Source organism: Rhinopithecus roxellana, chromosome 17 (assembly GCF_007565055.1).
Source record: "Rhinopithecus roxellana isolate Shanxi Qingling chromosome 17, ASM756505v1, whole genome shotgun sequence".
Lineage (NCBI taxonomy): Eukaryota > Metazoa > Chordata > Mammalia > Primates > Cercopithecidae > Rhinopithecus > Rhinopithecus roxellana.
Window position 1 is genome coordinate 107,667,692 of NC_044565.1, and position 20,854 is coordinate 107,688,545.

The 20,854-nt window shown below is 44.0% G+C and overlaps 1 protein-coding gene across 1 annotated transcript; it reads left to right on the plus strand.

The window, feature by feature from the left end:
- The first annotated feature begins 1,359 nt into the window (after positions 1-1,359).
- Positions 1,360-20,606, plus strand: LOC115894348 (epithelial cell adhesion molecule). Its single transcript, XM_030921697.1, has 9 exons — positions 1,360-1,649; positions 5,717-5,824; positions 6,054-6,294; positions 7,456-7,521; positions 9,849-9,912; positions 11,463-11,564; positions 12,608-12,808; positions 18,746-18,790; positions 20,153-20,606. Exons 1-9 carry the CDS (start codon positions 1,574-1,576, stop codon positions 20,192-20,194), a joined length of 945 nt encoding a protein of 314 aa, XP_030777557.1. The 5' UTR covers positions 1,360-1,573; the 3' UTR covers positions 20,195-20,606.
- The last annotated feature ends 248 nt before the right edge of the window (positions 20,607-20,854 follow it).

Sequence of the window (20,854 nt, forward strand, 5' to 3'; positions counted from 1 at the left end):
TGTCCTTTAATAGTATCCAAAACCCAAAACAATCTCGGTTCTCAGTATTTGACTCTATAGGAACACCGTTTTTCTCTCTTATTTATTTATTTATTTATTTATTTATTTATTTATTTATTTATTTATTTATTTATTTTTTGAGACGGAGTCTCGCTCTGTCGCCCAGGCTGGAAGGCTGGAGTGCAGTGGCCGGATCTCAGCTCACTGCAAGCTCCGCCTCCCGGGTTTACGCCATTCTCCTGCCTCAGCCTCCCGAGTAGCTGGGACTACAGGTGCCCGCCACCTCACCCGGCTAGTTTTCTTTTTGTATTTTTTAGTAGAGACGGGGTTTCACCATGTTAGCCAGTATGGTCTCGATCTCCTGACCTCGTGATCCGCCCGTCTCGGCCTCCGAAAGTGCTGGGATTACAGGCTTGAGCCACCGCGCCCGGCCCTCTCTCTTTATTTTTATTTTTGAGATGGAGTCTTGCTCTTGTCGCCCAGGCTGAAGTGTAATGGCATGATCTCTGCTCACTGCAACCTCCGCCTCTCAGGTTCAAGCTATTCTCATGCCTCAACCTCCCGAGTAGCTGGGATTACAGACATGTGCCACCACGTCCGGCTAATTTTGTATTTTCAGTAGAGACAGGGGTTCTCCATGTTGGTCAGGCTGGTCTCGAACTTCCAACCTCAGGTGATCCGCCCGCCTCGGTCTCCCAAAGTGCTGGGATTACAGGCGTGAGCCACCGCGCCTGGCCTGGGAACACCTTTTCTTACATCTTCAAGTGCCAGAAATGCTTATGAAAACGAGAAAAGAAGTATTAAGAGTAATTATAAAGAAACACTCATTTTCTTCCCAAGAGCGCCAGGGAGATTTCTTCTTTCCTCTTCTTTCTTTCTTTTCTTTCTTTTTTTTTTTTTTTTCTAATTTCAAAGGAGTATAATTAAATTGCCAGGTAAAAACTCAAAGGTCTTTTTCACAGTGTTTTGGAAGGTTCTCTGCTTGTGTTTGTATTCCCTTTAGCCTCCACCTTCTTCTATCCAGTCCCCGCACCCTTTCCCCCAGGCCCCGTTCTTCAAGGCTTCAGAGTAGCTCTCCTCCGGTTAAAAGGAAGTCTCAGCACAGAATCTTCAAACCTCCTCCGAGGCCACCAACGGTCCCTAACGCCGCCAAGGAGCTGAAGCACCTGGGGCGGGGCGGGGCGCGCTGGCCTACACCTGTGGAGGGGGCGGCGCCCCAACGGCCGCGCCGGGGCTGGGGGAGGGGAGCTACTCACTCCCCGCTCAGGGGCGGTGACTCATCGCCAACCACGGGCGGCCAGAGATGAGCAGTCCTGGGAAGGGGGCGAGAGGCGGGGCCGCCAGGTCGGGCAGGTCTGCGCTCCGCCCCGCCGCGCGCACAGAGCGCTAGACCTTCGGCGAGTGAGCAACCTTGACGCTGTCCAGGGACCTCCTAGTCGCTGTCCTCCCGACGCGGACCTGCGCGCCCCAGGCCTCGCGCTGCCCGGCCGGCTCCTGGCGCCCCACTCCCGGCGCACGCCCTCCCGCGAGTCCCCGGCCCCTCTTGCGCCCCTCTTCTCGGCGCGCGCGCAGCATGGCGCCCCCGCAGGTCCTCGCGTTCGGGCTTCTGCTTGCGGCGGCGACGGCGAGTTTTGCCGCAGCTCAGAAAGGTGAGGCGCGGACTTGGAGCAGAGTTGTGGAGTTGGGCTGGGCTGGGGGGCAGCGGTGCGCGGCCCCCGAAACGGGAATAATCGGGATCAAGAGGCCTCGCTTTCCAGCCTGGAGACCGGACGGCGCGGCTGTGCCCCGGCCCAGGCCCTCCGCGCGGTAGAAATGGCGAGGGGGCGCTCACTCGCGCCGTTCGGGGGAGCAGCCTCACTTTGCAGGTTTGCTCGCCTCGATTGGGAAATGGACCCGGGCGGAGGCGGGGGACAGGTGGCGAACGGAGTGCCCACGTCCGGGTTTCCTGCGGCCACCGAACCGGTGCCTCGCGCCCTGGCTCACCCACCTCCTCCTTTCGGGACGGACTTGGGGTTCCAAAACAGCCCCAGCCGGAGTCTCTGCGACAGGGACCAGCTGGCCCGCCCTTGTCCTTGTCACCGACGGCGGGCCCCGGATGTGGGCCTCAGGCGAGGACAGGTGCCCGCAGGGAGGCCTCCAGGGCCGCTATGCACCTGCGCGCGGCAGGCGGCCTGGACTACACAGGGCGTGTGGGTGTTTTCCCTTTTCTAAGGATCATATGAGTAATGCCAAGCTTATTGTAGGGAACGCAGAAATAACAATAACCGTAAAGAGTAAAACCTATAATCGCAGAATTTTGAGAATCCCATAATTAATAATTAGGTATATCTTTCTTTTTATTTATTTGTTTATTTTATTTTATTTTTTGAGACTGAGTCTCGGTCTGTCACCTAGGCTTGATGATCTCAGCTCACTGCAACCTCCGCCTCCCGGGTTCAAGCGATTCTCCTGCCTCAGCCTCCTGAGTAGAGTAGCTGGGATTATAGGCGCGCGCCACCACCCCCTGCTAATTTTTTGTAGTTTTAGTAGAAACGGGATTTCTCCATGTTGGTCAGGCTAGTCTCGAACTCCTGAGCTCGTGATCCGCCCGCCTCGGCCTCCCAAAGTGCTGGGATTACAGGCCTGAGCCACCGCGCCTGGCCTATTTTACTTTTTTTATTTGAAACAGCCTTGTTCTGTCGCCCAGGCTGGAGTGCAAGGGCACGATCTTGACTCATTGTAGACTCCGCCTCCCGACCTCAGACCATCAGTCTGCCTCAGCCTTTATGCCTGGCTAATTTTTGTGTTTATTTATTATTACGTATTATTATTATTGAGACAGAGTTTCGCTCTTTGCCCAGGCTGGAGTGCAACGGCGCGATCTTGTCTCACTGCAACCTCTGCCTCCTGGGTTCAGACGATTCTCCTGCCTCAGTCCCCCAAGTAGCTGGGACTACAGGCATGCACCACAACGGTCGGCTAATTTGTATTTTTAGTAGAGACTGGTTTCGCCATGTTGACCAGGCTGGTCTCGAACTCCTGAACTCAGCTGATCCACCCACCCTCTCTAAGTGCTGGGATTACAGATGTGAGCCACTGTGCCCGCCGAATATTTGTATTTGTAGAGACGTCCAGGCTGGTCTCGAACTCCTGGGCTGAAGTGATCACTCGGTTTGGGCCTCCCAGAGTGCTGGAATTACAGGCATGAGTCGGCCGGGTTTCTCTCTCTCTCTCTCTCTCTCTCTCTCTCTCTTGGAAACAGTGTCTCCGCCTGTGGTTCAGCCTGGAGTGCAGTGGCACATTTACAGCTCACTGCAGCCTCCATCTCCCGGTCTCAAGTGATGCTCTGACTTGGACCTCCCAAAGTGCTGGGATTACAGGCATGAGCCACAGGTCTGGCATCTCTTGATTTATTTGTAAGCTGGTGCCTAGAAGTGGAGTGGCGTTTGCCAAAGCTCTCTGGAAGGACTTTTATACTTTCACTAATGGAGTGGCCTAAATTCAGTAATTACACTCTCAAAGTAATGCAGTTTAGTCAACTCATGTTTTTCTAGCTTCAATCTGGGACTACATACTTAATGTTAAATTGCTTTAAAGTGGTCATAGCTACTACAGGTTTGTTCTCAAAGTCTGCACCTGACTGGTCTGATTTAAATTTCACGCCCCTTAGGAATAAACAATGTGTTTTAAGCAAGTACAGGATGGGGCTGCAGAAGATTTAAACGCTTCAGAACAAGTGCTGTATTTTCCCCTTTTGTGACCCCAGTATTGAGTTTAGTGTTGGGCAGATTAAAGGTGGTTCATATCAATTATAACTTGAACAGGGAAACATTGGAGTCAACTTAGGGTACTTGGGATACGAAGGTTCAATATAAAAACTCTGGTTTGTCGTGCTAGCTCTTTTTTTTTCCCTCTTCAGTTGAACTGAGGAGATAGTTTTTGTTTTTAATGATTGTGCTCTTTTAACTAGACAAAAGGAATTAGAGTCTTACCAATTCGCAGTTAAATGAACTTTTGAGGTAGTTAAGGACAAAACTATTAAACTGACATCAATAACCCAGAATAGGCTGCTTAGTATCACTCTCCAAATCAGGTACTAGGATTTAATTTAGTTAGGAAACTCACAGGGATGACTATAACTGCAGTTGAAAGTGTAATTTTTCTAAGATATAAAATGGTTTAAAGATTGAATATATTTCTGTTAAGCCCCAAAGGAAACATCCCTCATTTAAGAAAATGGGGTGGGAGAGCGAGAGAAGGTGAGGATTTGCAGATCCTAGAATTGAATTGTTGATTTTTTTGTAAAAGAGTCAGTAACAGCTGGCTGTGGTGGCTCACGCCTGTAACCCCAGCACTTTGGGAGGCTGAGGTGGGTGGATTACCTGAGGTCAGGAATGCTAGACCAGCCTGACCAACATGGTGAAACCTCATCTCTACTAAAAATACAAAAAAAGGGCCGGGCGCGGTGGCTCAAGCCTGTAATCCCAGCACTTTGGGAGGCCGAGACGGGCGGATCACGAGGTCAGGAGATCGAGACCATCCTGGCTAACATGGTGAAACCCCGTCTCTACTAAAAATACAAAAAACTAGCCGGGCGACCTGGCGGGCGCCTGTAGTCCCAGCTACTCGGGAGGCTGAGGCAGGAGAATGGCGTGAACCCAGGAGGCGGAGCTTGCAGTGAGCTGAGATCCGGCCACTGCACTCCAGCCTGGGCAGCAGAGCGAGACTCCGTCTCAAAAAAAAAAAAAAAAAAACAAAAAAAGGCCAGGCGCGGTGGCTCACACCTATAACCCCAGCACTTTGGGAGGCCGAGGCAGGCGGATCATGAGGTCAGGAGTTTGAGATCAGCCTGGCCATTATGCTGAAACCCCATCTCTACTAAAAATACAGAAATTAGGCAGGCGTGGTTGCAGACCCCTGTATTCCCAGCTACTCAGGAGGCTAAGGCAGGAGAATCGCTTGATCCTGGAAGATGGAAGTTGCAGTGAGCTGAGATCATACCACTGCACTCCAGTCTGGGCGACAGAGTGAGAATCTTTCTGAAGAAGAAAAACAAAAAAAGGCAGTGACTAACAGGGATGTTATTTAGCAGGACAGGAGTGAGGAAAGAGCTAAGACTGAGAGTTTCACAAAGGCAAAGCTATAAATGATGTTTAGAGAGCTGTGTTCTTGTTTTAAAAAATTGTAACAGGAGGCCAGGCACAGTGGCTCATGCCTATAATCCCAGCATTTTGGGAGGCTGAGGTGGGAGGATTGCTTGAGGCCAGGAGTTCAAAACCAGCCTGGGCAATATGGCAAAACCCCAACTCTACAAGAAGTAAAAAATTAGCCAGGCATGGTGGTGCATGCCTGTAGTCCCAGCTACTTAGGAGGCTAAGATGGGGGAGGATCAGTTGAGCCCAGTAGGTCCAGGCTGCAGTAAGCCAAGATTGTGCCACCGCATTCCAGCCTGGGCAACAGAGTGAGACCCTATCTCAAAAAGAAAAAAAAAAAAAATCAAAACAGGAATGCATGTAGATTAAACTATGTGTCTGTATACAGTATGCAAACGTTCACAAGTGCCGGGCACTTAGGAAGTAGTCTATAGCTGAAAAATAAAACATTCAGGACCACTTTTTAAGGTTTTGTGTCCTTGTAACTTTAAGGCATTATTATTGCAATATAACTTAGCTGGGACATGAGAGTTAATAGATCCATATTTTAAAGTAGTTTTTTTTGTTTTTTTTAAATTTTCTAGAATGTGTCTGTGAAAACTACAAGCTGGCCGTAAATTGCTTTTTGAATGACAATGGTCAATGCCAGTGTACTTCAATTGGTGCACAAAATACTGTCCTTTGCTCAAAGCGTGAGTAAAATATCCTTATTACCTGTAAGCTTTATTTTGACTTAATACTTCTTTAATTGATGTGCCTTGAGTTGGAAAGAGTTTTATTGGCTTAAATCTGAATCATGTTATAAAGTAAGTGTGGGAACACATAAGTTTCAAATAATCTTTGACCCTGGAACTTTAATTTTTTTTCCTGTAATCATGAAATCGGTTATTTTTCAGTTTGGCATTAAGGTTTCTTTTTCAGTGGCTGCCAAATGTTTGGTGATGAAGGCAGAAATGAATGGCTCAAAACTTGGGAGAAGAGCGAAACCTGAAGGGGCTCTCCAGAACAATGATGGCCTTTACGATCCTGACTGCGATGAGAGCGGGCTCTTTAAGGCCAAGCAGTGCAACGGCACCTCCACGTGCTGGTGTGTGAACACTGCTGGGGTCAGAAGAACTGACAAGGACACTGAAATAACCTGCTCTGAGCGAGTGAGAACCTAGTGAGTGGGGCTGCCTATACTACTTGTTTTCATGCTGTTCAGATTCATTTAATTAAATTTATTTTTGATTATGTAATACGATTTCATGGTTTAGAATTCAGAAGATATGAGTGTCCGGTGAAAAGCTTCCTTCTTATTCCAGTCCCCACTGCTACCCAGTGGACTTCCATAGAATTGATGTTATTGATTATTCTATAACCTTCCAGAGATAGTTGATGAATGTGTTATGTATCTGTTTTATTATTTTTACATAAATGGTAGCATACTAGGTATAATTTTTCTTTTATATCTTAACATTATTCAGTATTTCATAGTTGCATTAGTATTAAATGTATGTAATTTAACCTATGTATTTGCTCATTTATAGTGCTTTAGAAGTGAGATATGCTTTAGGGATTGTTTAATGAAAAGGAACAGAAACCTACTCACGCTAGCTTAAGCAAAAAAAGACTTCATTGGAAGGCACTAGAAACTGGAAAGGATGTCAGGACCAAAGTGGGCACTTTCTGTTTTTCTATTTTGGTCTTCTGGAGCCTCATTGTCAATTTTCTCTTTGTGCCCTTTCTTTTTTTTTTCTTTTCTTTTTTTTTGAGACAGAGTTTCACTCTTGTTGCCCAGGTTGAAGTGCAGCAGCACAATCTCAGCTCACTGCAGCCTCAGCCTCCTGGGTTAAAGCAACTCTCCTGCCTTAGCCTCCTGAGTAGCTGGGACTACAGCTGTACCACACCTGACTAATTTTTGTATTTTAGTAGAGACAAGGTTTCACCGTGTTGGCCAGGCTGGTCTCCAACTCCTGACCTCAGGCAATCCACCCACCTGCACCTCCCAAAGTGCTGGATTACAGGTGTGAGCCACTGCACCTGGCCCTTTCATGCCTTTTCATCGTTTCAGTTGAACAGGGCACAACACTGCCAGCTTAACCTTGACTTCATGTAACCTTCTGTGTTGTGTCCAGAGAACAGAGGGCAGTATTAGAAAGGGTGTTCCCTCCTGGATGTGTCCTTTATGAAGGATGTGTAAGGGAATAAATTATGGGAATAGCTACTACATAATTTTTTTTCTCTTTGTCCTTATAATTCAAGAATTTTAGTGTTAGCTTATTAGGAAAATAGTATAAAAGACTGAGTTATAGTCAACTGACATTGTCTTTTTACTTTATAGCTGGATCATCATTGAATTAAAACACAAAGCAAGAGAAAAACCTTATGATGTTCAAAGTTTGCGGACGTAAGTGCGATGAAATGCATCATATTATTCTTGCACAATTGGTGGCTCAAATCTTCCATCCTACACCATTTGAAAAGCACAAGTCTAAATGCTTTTTCATATATCTGAAAAACAAAGTTACTTGAAATAGAGTTACAAGAATAGCACAGAGATTCCAGGAATACACTTCACTCAGATTCACCAATTAACATTTTGGCATATTTACTTTTTATATATGTATGTATGGATGAATATGTGTGTGTGCTTTATATCAGTGTATCTATGCATGTATAAATATTTTTCCCAGAAGCACATGAAAGCAAGTTGTAGATATCAGGCCCCGTTATCCCTAAGTACTTTAGTGTATCTTTTCCTAAGAACAAAAGGCATTTTCTTACATAAACCACTATACAACGATCAAATTTAGGAATTTTTTTTTTTTTTTTTTTGAGGCAGAGTCTCGCTCTGTCGCCCAGGCTGGAGTGCAGTGGCGCGATCTCGGCTCACTGCAAACTCCACCTCCCGGGTTCACGCCATTCTCCTGCCTCAGCCTCCCGAGTAGCTGAGACTACAAGCGCCTGCCACCACGCCCGGCTAATTTTTTTTTATATTTTAGTAGAGACGGGGTTTCACCGTGTTAGCCAGGATGGTCTCGATCTCCTGACCTTGTGATCCACCCACCTCGGCCTCCCAAAGTGCTGGGATTACAGGCTTGAGCCACCGCGCCCGGCTGGAATTTTTTTTTTTTTTTTTTAGACGGAGTCTTGCTCTGTCACCCAGGCTGGCGTGCAGTGGCGTGATCTCAGCTTACTGCAACCTTTGCCTCCTGGGTTCAAGCGATTCTCCTGCCTCAGCCTCCCAAGTAGCTGAGACTACAGGCGCCTGCCACCACGCCCAGCTAATTTTTGTATTTTTAGTAGAAATGGGGTTTTACCATATTGGCCAGGCTGGTCTCGAACTCCCGAACTTGTGATCCTCCCACCTCCGCCTCCTAAAGTGCTGGGATTACAGGTGTGAGCCACCGCACCCGGCCAGGAAATTTAACATCGTATCACGTTGTACCCATTTTCCCAATATTGTCCTTTGTGGTAATTTTTCCCCTCTGATTCAGAACCCAGTCCAAGATCAGGTATCACATTTAGTTGTCATGACTCTTTAGTCTCTTTTAATATCGAACAGTTTCTTGGCCTTTCTTTGTCTTCCATGAACTTGCTATTTTTGAAGAGCATGGGCAGGTCGTTATATATAATGTCCCTTAAATTGTGATTTGTCTGATGTTTCCTCTTTTTTTTTTTGAGTTGGAGCTTCCCAATAAAGTTGCCCAGGCTGGAGTGCAATGGCGCAATCATGGCTCACCGCAACCTCTGCCTCCCAGATTCAAGGGATTCTCCTGCCTCAGCCTCCCGAGTAGCTGGGATTGCAGGCGTGCACCACCATGCCTGGCTAATTTTTTTTGTATTTTTAGTAGAGACGGGGTTTCTCCATGTTGGTCAGGCTGGTCTCGAACTCCCGACCTCAGGTGATCCGCCCACCTCAGCCTCTCAAAGTGCTGGGATTACAGGCATGAGCCACCTCACCCGGGCCTTGATGTTTTCTCTTAACTAAAAACAGATTATGCATTTTTGACAGGAAAGCTACTTACGCTATCTTGTGTCCTTTGTAGTACTTTTTTTTTTTTTTTTTTTTGGAGACGGAGTCTCGCTCTGTCGCCCAGGCTGGAGTGCAGTGGCCGGATCTCAGCTCACTGCAAGCTCCGCCTCCTGGGTTTACGCCATTCTCCTGCCTCAGCCTCCCAAGTAGCTGGGACTACAGGCGCCCGCCACCTCGCCCGGCTAGTTTTTTGTATTTTTAGTAGAGACGGGGTTTCACCATGTTAGCCAGGATGGTCTCGATCTCCTGACCTCGTGATCCGCCCGTCTCGGCCTCCCAAAGTGCTGGGATTACAGGCTTGAGCCACCGCGCCCGGCCGTGTAGTACTTCAGATTAGGAGTTGCATGATGTCAGCTTGTCCCTTACTAGTTATGTAAACTTTGGTTAAACTGGTATCTGCCAGGTTTTTCCACTGTAAAGTTACCATTCTCCCTTTGTAATCCATAAGTAATCTATGGGCAGATACTTGGATATTAAGTAAATGTTCTTTTTCTAATTAAACTGGCACCCAGCAGTTTGAATATCAATGGATGATTCTAGCCTGAATCAATTATTATTATGATAGTTGCAAAATGGCAGAAAAATTTTAACTTTAATAGCAATTCTACACCATGAGCTATCTGCTTAAAGAGTAGTGCTTCTTACTGTTGTGTGGTACAAACATTTTTTTTTAAATACAGATTTTAAATTCTTTACAGTGCACTTGAGGAGGCGATCAAAACGCGTTATCAACTGGATCCAAAATTTATCACAAATATTCTGGTATGATTTTTTAATAAGTGAGCTTTAGCAGGTAGTTGGTGAGACAGTATGTTTTGAGTATAAGGACAGCCAGTGATTTAAGTGGTGGTTAAATACACTTACTAGAGCAACAGTTTCAGATCTTGGGTACTTAATGTGAATTTCCTGTTACTGTTTTTTGTTTGTTTGTTTCTTTAAGATAGACTATCGCTCTGTTCCCCAGGCTGGAGTGTGGTGGCAAGATCTCTGCTCACTGTAACCTCTGCCTCCAAGGTTCAAGCAATTCTCGTGCCTCAGCCTCCTGAGGAACTGGGACTGCAGGCATGCGCCACCATGCCCAGCTAATTTTTGTATTTTTAGTGTCAATGGGATTTTGCTATGTTGGCCAGGCTGGTCTCGAACTCCTGGCCTCAAGTGATCTGCCTACCTCAGCCTCTCAAAGTGTTGGGATTACCGGTGTGAGCTACAACGCCCAGCCCGTTGTTTTCGGTTATCGTTGTTTCCCTTCCATAGCCTTTGAAAAGCCTAGTTTTACTCCTAAAGAAAATGTAGTATCTCTTAGTATCCCTAAAACATTTGAGTTTTCTTTTCTTGGAGAACCTGTCCCAGTGGATGAGCTCCAGTAACATCTTAAAGTAAATATGCACCAAAATAACTTTCAGTAAATATGGTTTTGGTGCATATTTACTTTAGGATGTTACTGGAGCTCCCATCTTCTCTGCTTTCAGGAACTGGTCCTTAACCAGTTAGCCCTTATTTAACTCTTTAAACTCTGGTTTAAAAAAAAAAGAAACTTAAAAAGTGTGATGGAACTTTAAAAGGCAGTATGAATTTATTCAAGACTCTTTAGAAAGAATATACTTTTTTTACTCTTTAAAAACAACATGGTAAATGCATGCTGCATTTTACTTTGCATTTCTTTTTTTTTTTTTTTTTTGAGACGGAGTTTTGCTCTTGTTGCCCCAGCTGGAGTGCAATGGCGTGGTCTCGGCTCACCACAACCTCCACTTCCCAGGTTCAAGTGATTCTCCAGCCTCAGCTTCCCTAGTAGCTGGGATTACAGGCATGTGCCACCATGCCTGGCTAATTTTGTCTTTTTGGTAGAGATGGGGTTTCTCCATGTTGGTCAGGCTGGTCTTGAACTCCCGACCTCAGGTGATCCGCCTGCCTCAGCCTCCCAAAGTGCTGGGATTACAGGCATGAGCCACCGCGCCTGGCCTTACCTTGCATTTCTTTAGTATTTTAGTTTTAAAGTAGTTCTAATTCAAATAAAATACTTTCATATCTTATTTAAAAACCTTTTCAATATAAGAAAATTCTCTTAGGAAAAATTGTGCGTTGTAATTATGATTGGTTGCATGGCTGTCTTATTTCCCTTTGATAGATTTAGAGACCTCCCAAAGATTTCTCGATTAATGATCAACTTAATTATCCACTAATGGAAAGGAACAGCGATGCATGTAGATTATAGAAAATCAAACACTGACTATTCTGATTCTCAAATAATGTTATTTTCAAATGATTTTGACTATATTAGTATTAATTTGTATTATTCAATTTTTTTCCCCCAGTATGAGGATAATGTTATCACTATTGATCTGGTTCAAAATTCTTCTCAAAAAACTCAGAATGATGTGGACATAGCTGATGTGGCTTATTATTTTGAAAAAGATGTGAGTATAATCTTCTTTATTCTATTCTTGTGTTCAGGAATGTAGTCTATCATGTCTCAATGAATTAAATATATTTCATCACCTTTTTCTCCACTTACAGATCAACCAAATGGTACTGCTGCTGCCATTAATTTTGTCCTCCCTGTCACTCACATGCATCTTACTTGTTTGTGTATTTATGTCTCTTATCAAATTGTTCTGCCTAAAATATCTCCTCTGTTTCTTTTTTTTTTTTTTTTTTTTTTTTGAGACGGAGTCTCACTCTGTCGCCCAGGCTGGAGTGCAGTGGCCGGATCTCAGCTCACTGCAAGCTCCGCCTCCCGGGTTTTACGCCATTCTCCTGCCTCAGCCTCCCGAGTAGCTGGGACTACAAGTGCCCGCCACCTCGCCTGGCTAGTTTTTTATATTTTTTAGTAGAGACGGGGTTTCACCGGGTTAGCCAGGATGGTCTCGATCTCCTGACCTTGTGATCTGCCCGTCTCGGCCTCCCAAAGTGCTGGGATTACAGGCTTGAGCCACCGCGCCCGGCCCTCTGTTTCTTATAATTCTTATTTATTATCTACTTGGTAGTTACTTAGTTTGTGCATATATGCTCCCCTATGATATTTGTAATTTACACAAATAAGAGTCTGTTTAAAAAGACTGTTAACTGGTAATGATTAAAATATTTTGTTTAAACTTTAATCTATTATAGTGAAGTATTTTCTGCTGAAATATGAGGTTTGCTTCAAAATAATCTGGGCGGGGGTGAAGGGAGAAAAGGAAGAAAAGATGAAGTAAGAGAGGCTGTGTGTTGATGTCCTTGCATCTGGGTGATAGGTACATGGATGTCATTGCACTACTCTTTCTACTTTCGTGTATGTTGAAAAGTTCCTGTAACAAACAGTTTAAAATTTTAAAGTTCCAATAGAATAGATTGTTATCACTAAAACCATAAAGATTCTTGGCAGCAGTTCTTTTGGCATACAATTTGTATGTAATTACATGTGACCATGGTTTGTTTTCTTAAATATTTTTAATTCCTTTTCTCCTTTTCAATACAGGTTAAAGGTGAATCCTTGTTTCATTCTAAGAAAATGGACCTGAGAGTAAATGGGGAACAACTGGATCTGGATCCTGGTCAAACTTTAATTTATTATGTCGATGAAAAAGCACCTGAATTCTCAATGCAGGGTCTAAAAGCTGGTGTTATTGCTGTTATTGTGGTTGTGGTGATAGCAATTGTTGCTGGAATTGTTGTGCTGGTGAGTACAGAACAAGTAAAATTTCATTTAAGGGTATATTTTTTCAAGAAAAAGTAATAATGGCTGGGGGCGGTGGCTCACACTTATAATCTCTACACTTTGGGAGGCTGAGACAGGTGGATCACTTGAGCCCAGGAGTTTGAGGCCAGGCTGGACAACATGGCAAAACCTTATCTGTACCAAAAATACAAAACAGCCAGACGTGATGGCTTGCACCTGTGGTTCCATCTACTTAGGAGGCTGATGTGGGAGTGGTCAGTTGAGCCCAGGAGATCAAAGCTGCAGTGAGCCATGATCACACCACTGCACTCCAGCCTGGGCAACAGAGCAGGACCCTGTCTCAAAAAAAAAAAAAAAAAAAGGGGGGGCCAGGCACCGTGGCTTATGCCTGTAATCCCAGCCCTTTGGGAGGCTGAGGTGGGTGGATCACCTGAGGTCGGGAGTTTGAGACCAGCCTGACCAGCATGGAGAAACCCGGTCTCTACTAAAAATACAAAATTAGCCGGGCGTGGTGGCGCATGCCTGTAATCCCAGCTACTCAGGAGGCTGAGGCAGGAGAATTGTTTGAACCCAGGAGGCAGAGTTTGCGGCTGAGATCACGCCATTGTTCTCCAGCCTGGGCAACAAGAGCGAAACTCCGTCTCATAAAAGAAAGAAAGAAAGAAAGAAATCTTACTAACATAACAGAATTCAGAAACAGGTTTGAGGGTATTTGGAAACTGAGATTTCCAGTTCAATCAACCATGTTTGGCTATCCATCTGGAACAAAACAAAAGTTGAATTCCTATTTCACTCCACTAGGCTGGCCATATTGCCTAGCTGTGTAAGGGTGGTATGTCCAGAGCACAGCAGTAGGAAAGGAGTTGGGCAGTGTATCTGTGTTCAAAGACATTTACATTTTTAAAAATATAAAAAAGTAAAACAATTCCCAAGAAAATTAATTGATGGAATGTTTGTACAACCTTGTGGTAGGGGCAACCATGTAAGGCAAGAAATCTGGAATCCATGAAAGAAAAGATACATATGTGTATGTGTATTCTGAGAGAGGGTCTTGCTGTGTCACCCAGGCTGGAGTGCAGTGGCATGATTATAGCTTACTGCAACCTCCAATTCCTGGACTTAAGTAACCCTCCTGACCCAGCCTCCCAAGTAGCAAGGACTACAGGTACGTGCCACCATACCTGGCTAATTTTTTAATTTTTAGTAGAGACCAGGTCTTGCTATGGCTGCCGAGGCTGGTCTTAAACTCCTGGGCTCAAGCAATTCTTCTGGCTTAGCTTCCCAAACTGCTGGGATTACAGGCATGAGCCATTGCACCTAGTCCTATATATATATTTTGGCTTCATTAAAACTAAACATTTTATATGGCAAAGAGACTGTGAAGTAAAAAATATCAATGATGGGCATTACAAAACTATGGTGCATAAAGCAAGAAAGGATGTTATACATAATACACAAAGAGTTCTTAAAAATTGATGAGGAAACCTAAAGAAAGAATTACAACAGGTAGGGATAGACAGTTAACAGAAATTTCAGATGGCAAATGAACACGAGTGGTTAATGCTGGAAGTCTAATCCTGTAGAAATAAATGAAAACACAAGTGCAATAAGGAAGCACATTCAGTTATTGTATCATAGCATTGCTTGTAAGGGTGAATCTGGCCAGGCGTGGTGGCTCACACCTATAATCCCAGCACTTTGGGAGGCCGAGGTGGGCGGATCACCTGAGGTCAGGAGTCCAAGACCAGCCTGACCAACATGGAGAAACCCCATCTCTACTAAAAATACAAAATTAGCCAGCATGGTGGTGCATGCCTGTAGTCCCAGCTACTCAGGAGGCTGAGGCAGGAGAGTCGCTTGAACCCAGGAGGCAGAGGTTGTAGTGAGCCGAGATCACGTCATTGCACTCCAGCCTGGGCAACAAGAGCGAAACTCCGTCTCAAAAAAAGAATAAAAACAAACAAACAACAAAAAAGTGAATCTGGAAAATACCCTGAGTGTGTATCAGTAAGAGAGTAAATTGTATTTATTGTATCTACGATAGGGAATAATGTGAATGAGTGAGTTCGATCTTTATCTTTGGATCTGGAATGGTTGCTGTGATGTTGATATGGGCTGTGCACAGGTGGTGATGATACTGCATGATCCCATTTTTAGACCCCAAAACTTAGATGCATGTATATATATATGATATTTGTATTGGTGTGGAAAAGGAGGATGTGGAAGAATGCACACCAAACTGTTAAATTTCTTTCTTTTTTTTTTGAAATGGAGTCTCGCTGGCCGGGCGTGGTGGCTCAGGTCTGTAATCCCAGCACTTTGGGAGGCCGAGGCGGGTGGATCACGAGGTCAGGAGATTGAGACCATCCTGGCTAACACGGTGAAACCCCGTCACTACTAAAAATACGAAAAATTAGCCGGGTGTGGTGGCGGGCACCTGTAGTCTCAGCTACTCAGGAGGCTGAGTCAGGAGAATGGTGTGAACCTGGGAGGTGGAGTTTGAAGTGAGCCAAGATCGCGCCACTGCACTCCAGCCCCCTCCCCCCTCCGCCCCTCCCCTTCCTTCCTTGTTCTCCCATTGGATACAGCATCGTTTTTTATTTATTTATTTATTTATTTATTTTATTTATTTATTTTTTTGAGACGGAGTCTCGCTCTGTTGCCCTGGCTGGAGTGCAGTGGTCAGATCTCAGCTCACTGCAAGCTCCACCTCCCAGTTTCACGCCATTCTCCTGCCTCAGCCTCCTGAGTAGCTGGGACTGCAGGCGTCTGCCACCTCGCCCAGCTAGTTTTTTGTATTTTAGTAGAGACGGGGTTTCACCGTGTTAGCCAGGATGGTCTCGATCTCCTGACCTCGTGATCCGCCCGTCTCGGCCTCCCAAAGTGCTGGGATTACAGACTTGAGCCACCGCGCCCGGCCCGGTTCGTTTTTTATTTATTTATTTAGGTTTGTTTCACTTGTCATGGTAGACTTTGTTTTTGTTTAGTAGTGAAAATTTTATTTTATTATTATTTTTTTTGAGACAGAGTCTTACTCTGTTGCTCAGGCTGGAGTGCAGTGGTGCAATCTTGGCTCACTGCAAGCTCTGCCTCCTGGGTTCACACCATTCTCCTGCCTCAGACTTCCGAGTAGCTGGGACTACAGGCGCTCGCCACATGCCCGGCTAATTGTTTGTATTTTTAGTAGAGGACAGGGTTTCACCGTGTTGGCCAGGATGGTCTCGATCTCCTGACCTTGTGATTCGCCCACCTTGGCCTCCCAAAGTGCTGGGATTACAGGCGTGAGCCACCATGCCCGGCCGCTATTTTTTTATTATTTTTTTATTTTTTTAATTTTTTTGAGTCAGAGTCTTGCTCTGTTGTCCAGGCTGGAGTGCAGTGGCCGGATCTCAGCTCACTGCAAGCTCCGCCTCCCGGGTTCACGCCATTCTCCTGCCTCAGCCTCCCGAGTAGCTGGAACTACAGGCGCCCACCACCTCGCCCAGCTAGTTTTTTGTATTTTTTAGTAGAGACGGGGTTTCACCGTGTTAGCCAGGATGGTCTTGATCTCCTGACCTCGTGATCCGCCCGTCTCGGCCTCCCAAAGTGCTGGGATTACAGGCTGGAGCTACTGTGCCCCGCCTATTTTATTATTTTGAGACAGCGTCTCCTTCTGTTGCCCAGGCTGGAGTGCAATGGTGCACGAGCTTGGCTCACTGCAACCTCTGCTTCCTGGGTTCAAGCTATTCTCCTGCCTCAGCCTCCCGAGTAACTGGGATTACAGGCACATGCCACCACGCCTGGCTAATTTCAAATAATATGGTGAAATAATAAGGTTTCACCATATTTGCCACGGTGGTCTTAAACTCCTGACCTAAAATGATCCACCCACCTCGACCTCTGAAAGTGGTAGGATTACAGGCGTGAGCCACCGTGCCTGGCCTATTTTATTTTATATATGTATGTATGTATGTACATGTGATCCACCCACCTCGACCTCTGAAAGTGGTAGGATTACAGGCGTGAGCCACCGTGCCTGGCCTATTTTATTTTATATATGTATGTATGTATGTATGTATGTATGTATGTATGTATTTTTAGAGATGGAGTCTTGCTCTGTCACCCAGGCTGGAGTACAGCAGTGCAATCTCCACTCACTGCAACCTCTGCCTCCCGGGTTCAAGCAATTATGGTGCCTCAGCTTCCTGAGTAACTGAGATTACAGGCGCGTGCCATGACACCTGGCTAATTTTTGTATTTTTAGTGGTGATGGGGTTTCACCGTGTTGGCTAGGCTGGTCTGAAACTCCTGACCTCAGATGATCCTCCCACTTCGGCCTCCCAAAGTACTGGGCTTACAGGCATGAGCCCCTGCACTGGCATGAAATTTTTAATTTAAGAAACAATAAATGTTTATGGATAGATGTTAAAATTAATTTTTTTCAGATCAAAATTATGTCCATTAAAAGCATATATGTCAATTGGCCGGGCGCGGTGGCTCAAGCCTGTAATCCCAGCACTTTGGGAGGCCGAGACGGGTGGATCACGAGGTCAGGAGATCGAGACCATCCTGGCTAATACGGTGAAACCCTGTCTCTACTTAAAAATACAAAAAACTAGCCGGGCAACAAGGCGGGCGCCTGTAGTCCCAGCTACTCGGGAGGCTGAGGCAGGAGAATGGCGTAAACCCGGGAGGCGGAGCTTGCAGTGAGCTGAGATCCGGCCACGGCACTCCAGCCTGGGTGGCAGAGCAAGACTCCGTCTCAAAAAAAAAAAAAAAAAAAAAAAAGCATATATGTCAATTTAGATAACCTTTTTTTGAGTAGCAGTCCTAAAACAGTAATTGTCAAAAGCCAAAATTGACAAATGGGATCTCATTAAACTAAAGAGCTTTTGCACAGCAAAAGAAACTACCATCAGAGTGAACAGGCAACCTACAGAATGGGAGAAAATTTTTGCAACCTACTCATCTGACAAAGGGCTAATATCCAGAATCTACAAAGAACTCAAACAAATATACGAGAAAAAAACAAACAACCCCATCAAAAAGTGGGGAAAGGATATGAACAGACATTTCTCAAAAGAAGATATTCATACAGCCAACAGACACATGAAAAAATGCTCATCATCACTGGCCATCAGAGAAATGCAAATCAAAACCACAATGAGATACCATCTCACACCAGTTAGAATGGCAATCATTAAGAAGTCAGGAAACAACAGGTGTTGGAGAGGATGTGGAGAAATAGGAACACTTTTACACTGTTGGTGGGATTGTAAACTAGTTCAACCATTATGGAAAACAGTATGGCAATTCCTCAAGGATCTAGAACTAGATGTACCATATGACCCAGCCATCCCACTACTGGGTATATACCCAAAGGATTATAAATTAGTCTACTACAAAGACACATATACACGTATGTTTATTGCGGCACTATTCACAATAGCAAAGACTTGGAATCAACCCAAATGTCCATCTGTGACAGACTGGATTAAGAAAATGTGGCACATATACACCATGGAATACTATGCAGCCATAAAAAAGGATGAGTTTGCGTCCTTTGTAGGGACATGGATGCAGCTGGAAACCATCATTCTTAGCAAACTATCACAAGAAGAGAAAACCAAACACCGCATGTTCTCACTCATAGGTGGGAACTGAACAATGAGATCACTTGGACTCGGGAAGGGGAACATCACACACTGGGGTCTATCATGGGGAGGGGGGAGGGGGGAGGAGGGAGGGATTGCATTGGGGAGTTATACATGATATAAATGATGAATTGATGGGTGCTGACGAGTTGATGGGTGCAGCACACCAACATGGCATAAGTATACATATGTAACAAACCTGCACGTTATGCACATGTACCCTAGAACTTAAAGTATAATAAAAAAAAAAAAAAAAAAAAAAAAAAAAAAAAAATAAAACAGTAATTGTCTTTCTTCCACTCAGGTTATTTCCAGAAAGAAAAGAATGGCAAAGTATGAGAAGGCTGAGGTAAATGGATTACTTACCTAAATAGAAAGGCCCTGTTGAATCTATTACTCCTAGTCACTCTAGCTTCCTACACACTGATGCATTTCAGTTATACTGGAGTCCCTTTATACTGTTGCCTTTAGGGTCTCAGGGACAGTCTTAGAATGTGCTCTTACCTAAATCTTCTTATATGAGTTCCATGGCAGATCACCATCTACTGATTTTTGCCTCATAGAAGAGTGGAATGGGAAGTCTATGGTTTTTATTTTACAAAGTGTCAACATCTAACAGAATCTTCTAAAGGCATACTCCAGTGGATTCACCTTGGAGAAACTCATTGTGACTGGTGATCTGTTATCTTTATGCCAGTGAAATAATCATTTAATACGAATTTAATTTGTCATAATAAATCTATTGTGTACTAACTAGTCATCTATACTAGTATGAGATCAAAGTGGCAGATTGTTGTTGTGTTTCAGTCCCTTGGAATTGAATATGAACACTTGTCCTTGAACCCTATCATTAACATTTTTCATATATCTATCAATTTTTGTGTATCTTTGTATATGGGCCACTTACTAATATTTTAGCAAGTAATAAAAATAGAAATGTAAAGGAATATTGGAAAAAATCTAATAGAACCAGAAAGTTCTAGCATTTTTTCCCATTCCGTAGTAGGTCATCTGGCTTGTTTGGTTTGGTGACCAGAAGTCTAGAAGACTAACCTGAATTGAACTGTAACAGACAGGCAGAAAGACAAAGTAGTGTTGTAGTGCAGAGCAGTACAGACCTGGGTTTGGCTGGGCAAAGTTGTATAACTTCTTTAAGCCTCCATGTTTCCTCATCTGTAAAATGAGGATAATAGATAGTATGGACCTGTTGCAAGGATTAAAGATAATCGGTGTAAAGTGTTGGTCCCATGCTTGCCACATAAGAAAATATTTGTCAACAGAGTAGTAGTAGTCACTGTCATCGTCTCAGTTTGCCTGTAACTAGTTGTGTGATCTGAGACAAACACTAATTTTGAACTTGAGTTTCCCCCCATATAAAATGAAAGATTGATAATAGAAAGTAAATCAATGTTTTCTTAGCCTTAAAAATAGTATGCACTTAATAAAAATCTTATTCTTAAAGATCTAGCTTACCTCCAACTTGCCCTAGTCACTTTGGCGATCTTATCTCTAAATAGAAGCTTGAAAACACTTAAATGTGTGTTTCCTTGCAATATAACTTTTTCTTTTTTTAATTTAAATCAGTCTTATAAATGTGGAAAAAAATCATCTTGTGTTCCTTTAACTTTATTTTTATTTAATACTATTTTAAGAGTGAACAAAAGATTGAAAAATTATTTAGAATTTTTTTCTGTACTTTTTCCTGTTTCAGATAAAGGAGATGGGTGAGATGCATAGGGAACTCAATGCATAACTACTATAATTTGAAGATTATGAAAGAAGGGAAATAGCAAATGGACGCAAATTACAAATGTATGCGCATGGGACGAAGACATATTTGAAGGTCATGAGTTTGTTAGTTTAACATGATATATTTGTAATAGTGAAACCTGTACTCAAAATATAAGCAGCTTGAAATTGGCTTTACCAATCTTGAAATTTGACCACAAGTGTCTTATATATGCAGATCTAATATAAAATCCAGAACTTGGACTGCATAGTTAAAATTTTTTATGTGTAACGTTCAAATGTGTGCATTAAATATGCTTCCACAGTAGAGTTTGAAAAACTATCTGATTTGTGATTGAAAGCTGTCTTTCTATTTACTTGAGTCTTGTACATACATACTTTTTTATGAGCTATGAAATAAAACAGTTTAAACTGAATTTCTTAACTTGGACATTTCAAATTTCTTCTTGTTCTTGTTCTTTTATTTATTTATTTTTTTTTTGAGATGGAGTCCTACTCTGTCTCCCAGGCTGGAGGGCAGTGGCACAATGTCTGCTCACTGCAACCTCCACCTCCTAGGTACAAGCGATTCTTCTGCCTCAGCCTCCCGAGTAGCTGGGACTACAGGCGTCCACCACCATGCCCGACTAATTTTTGTATTTTTAGTAGAGACGAAGTTTCACCA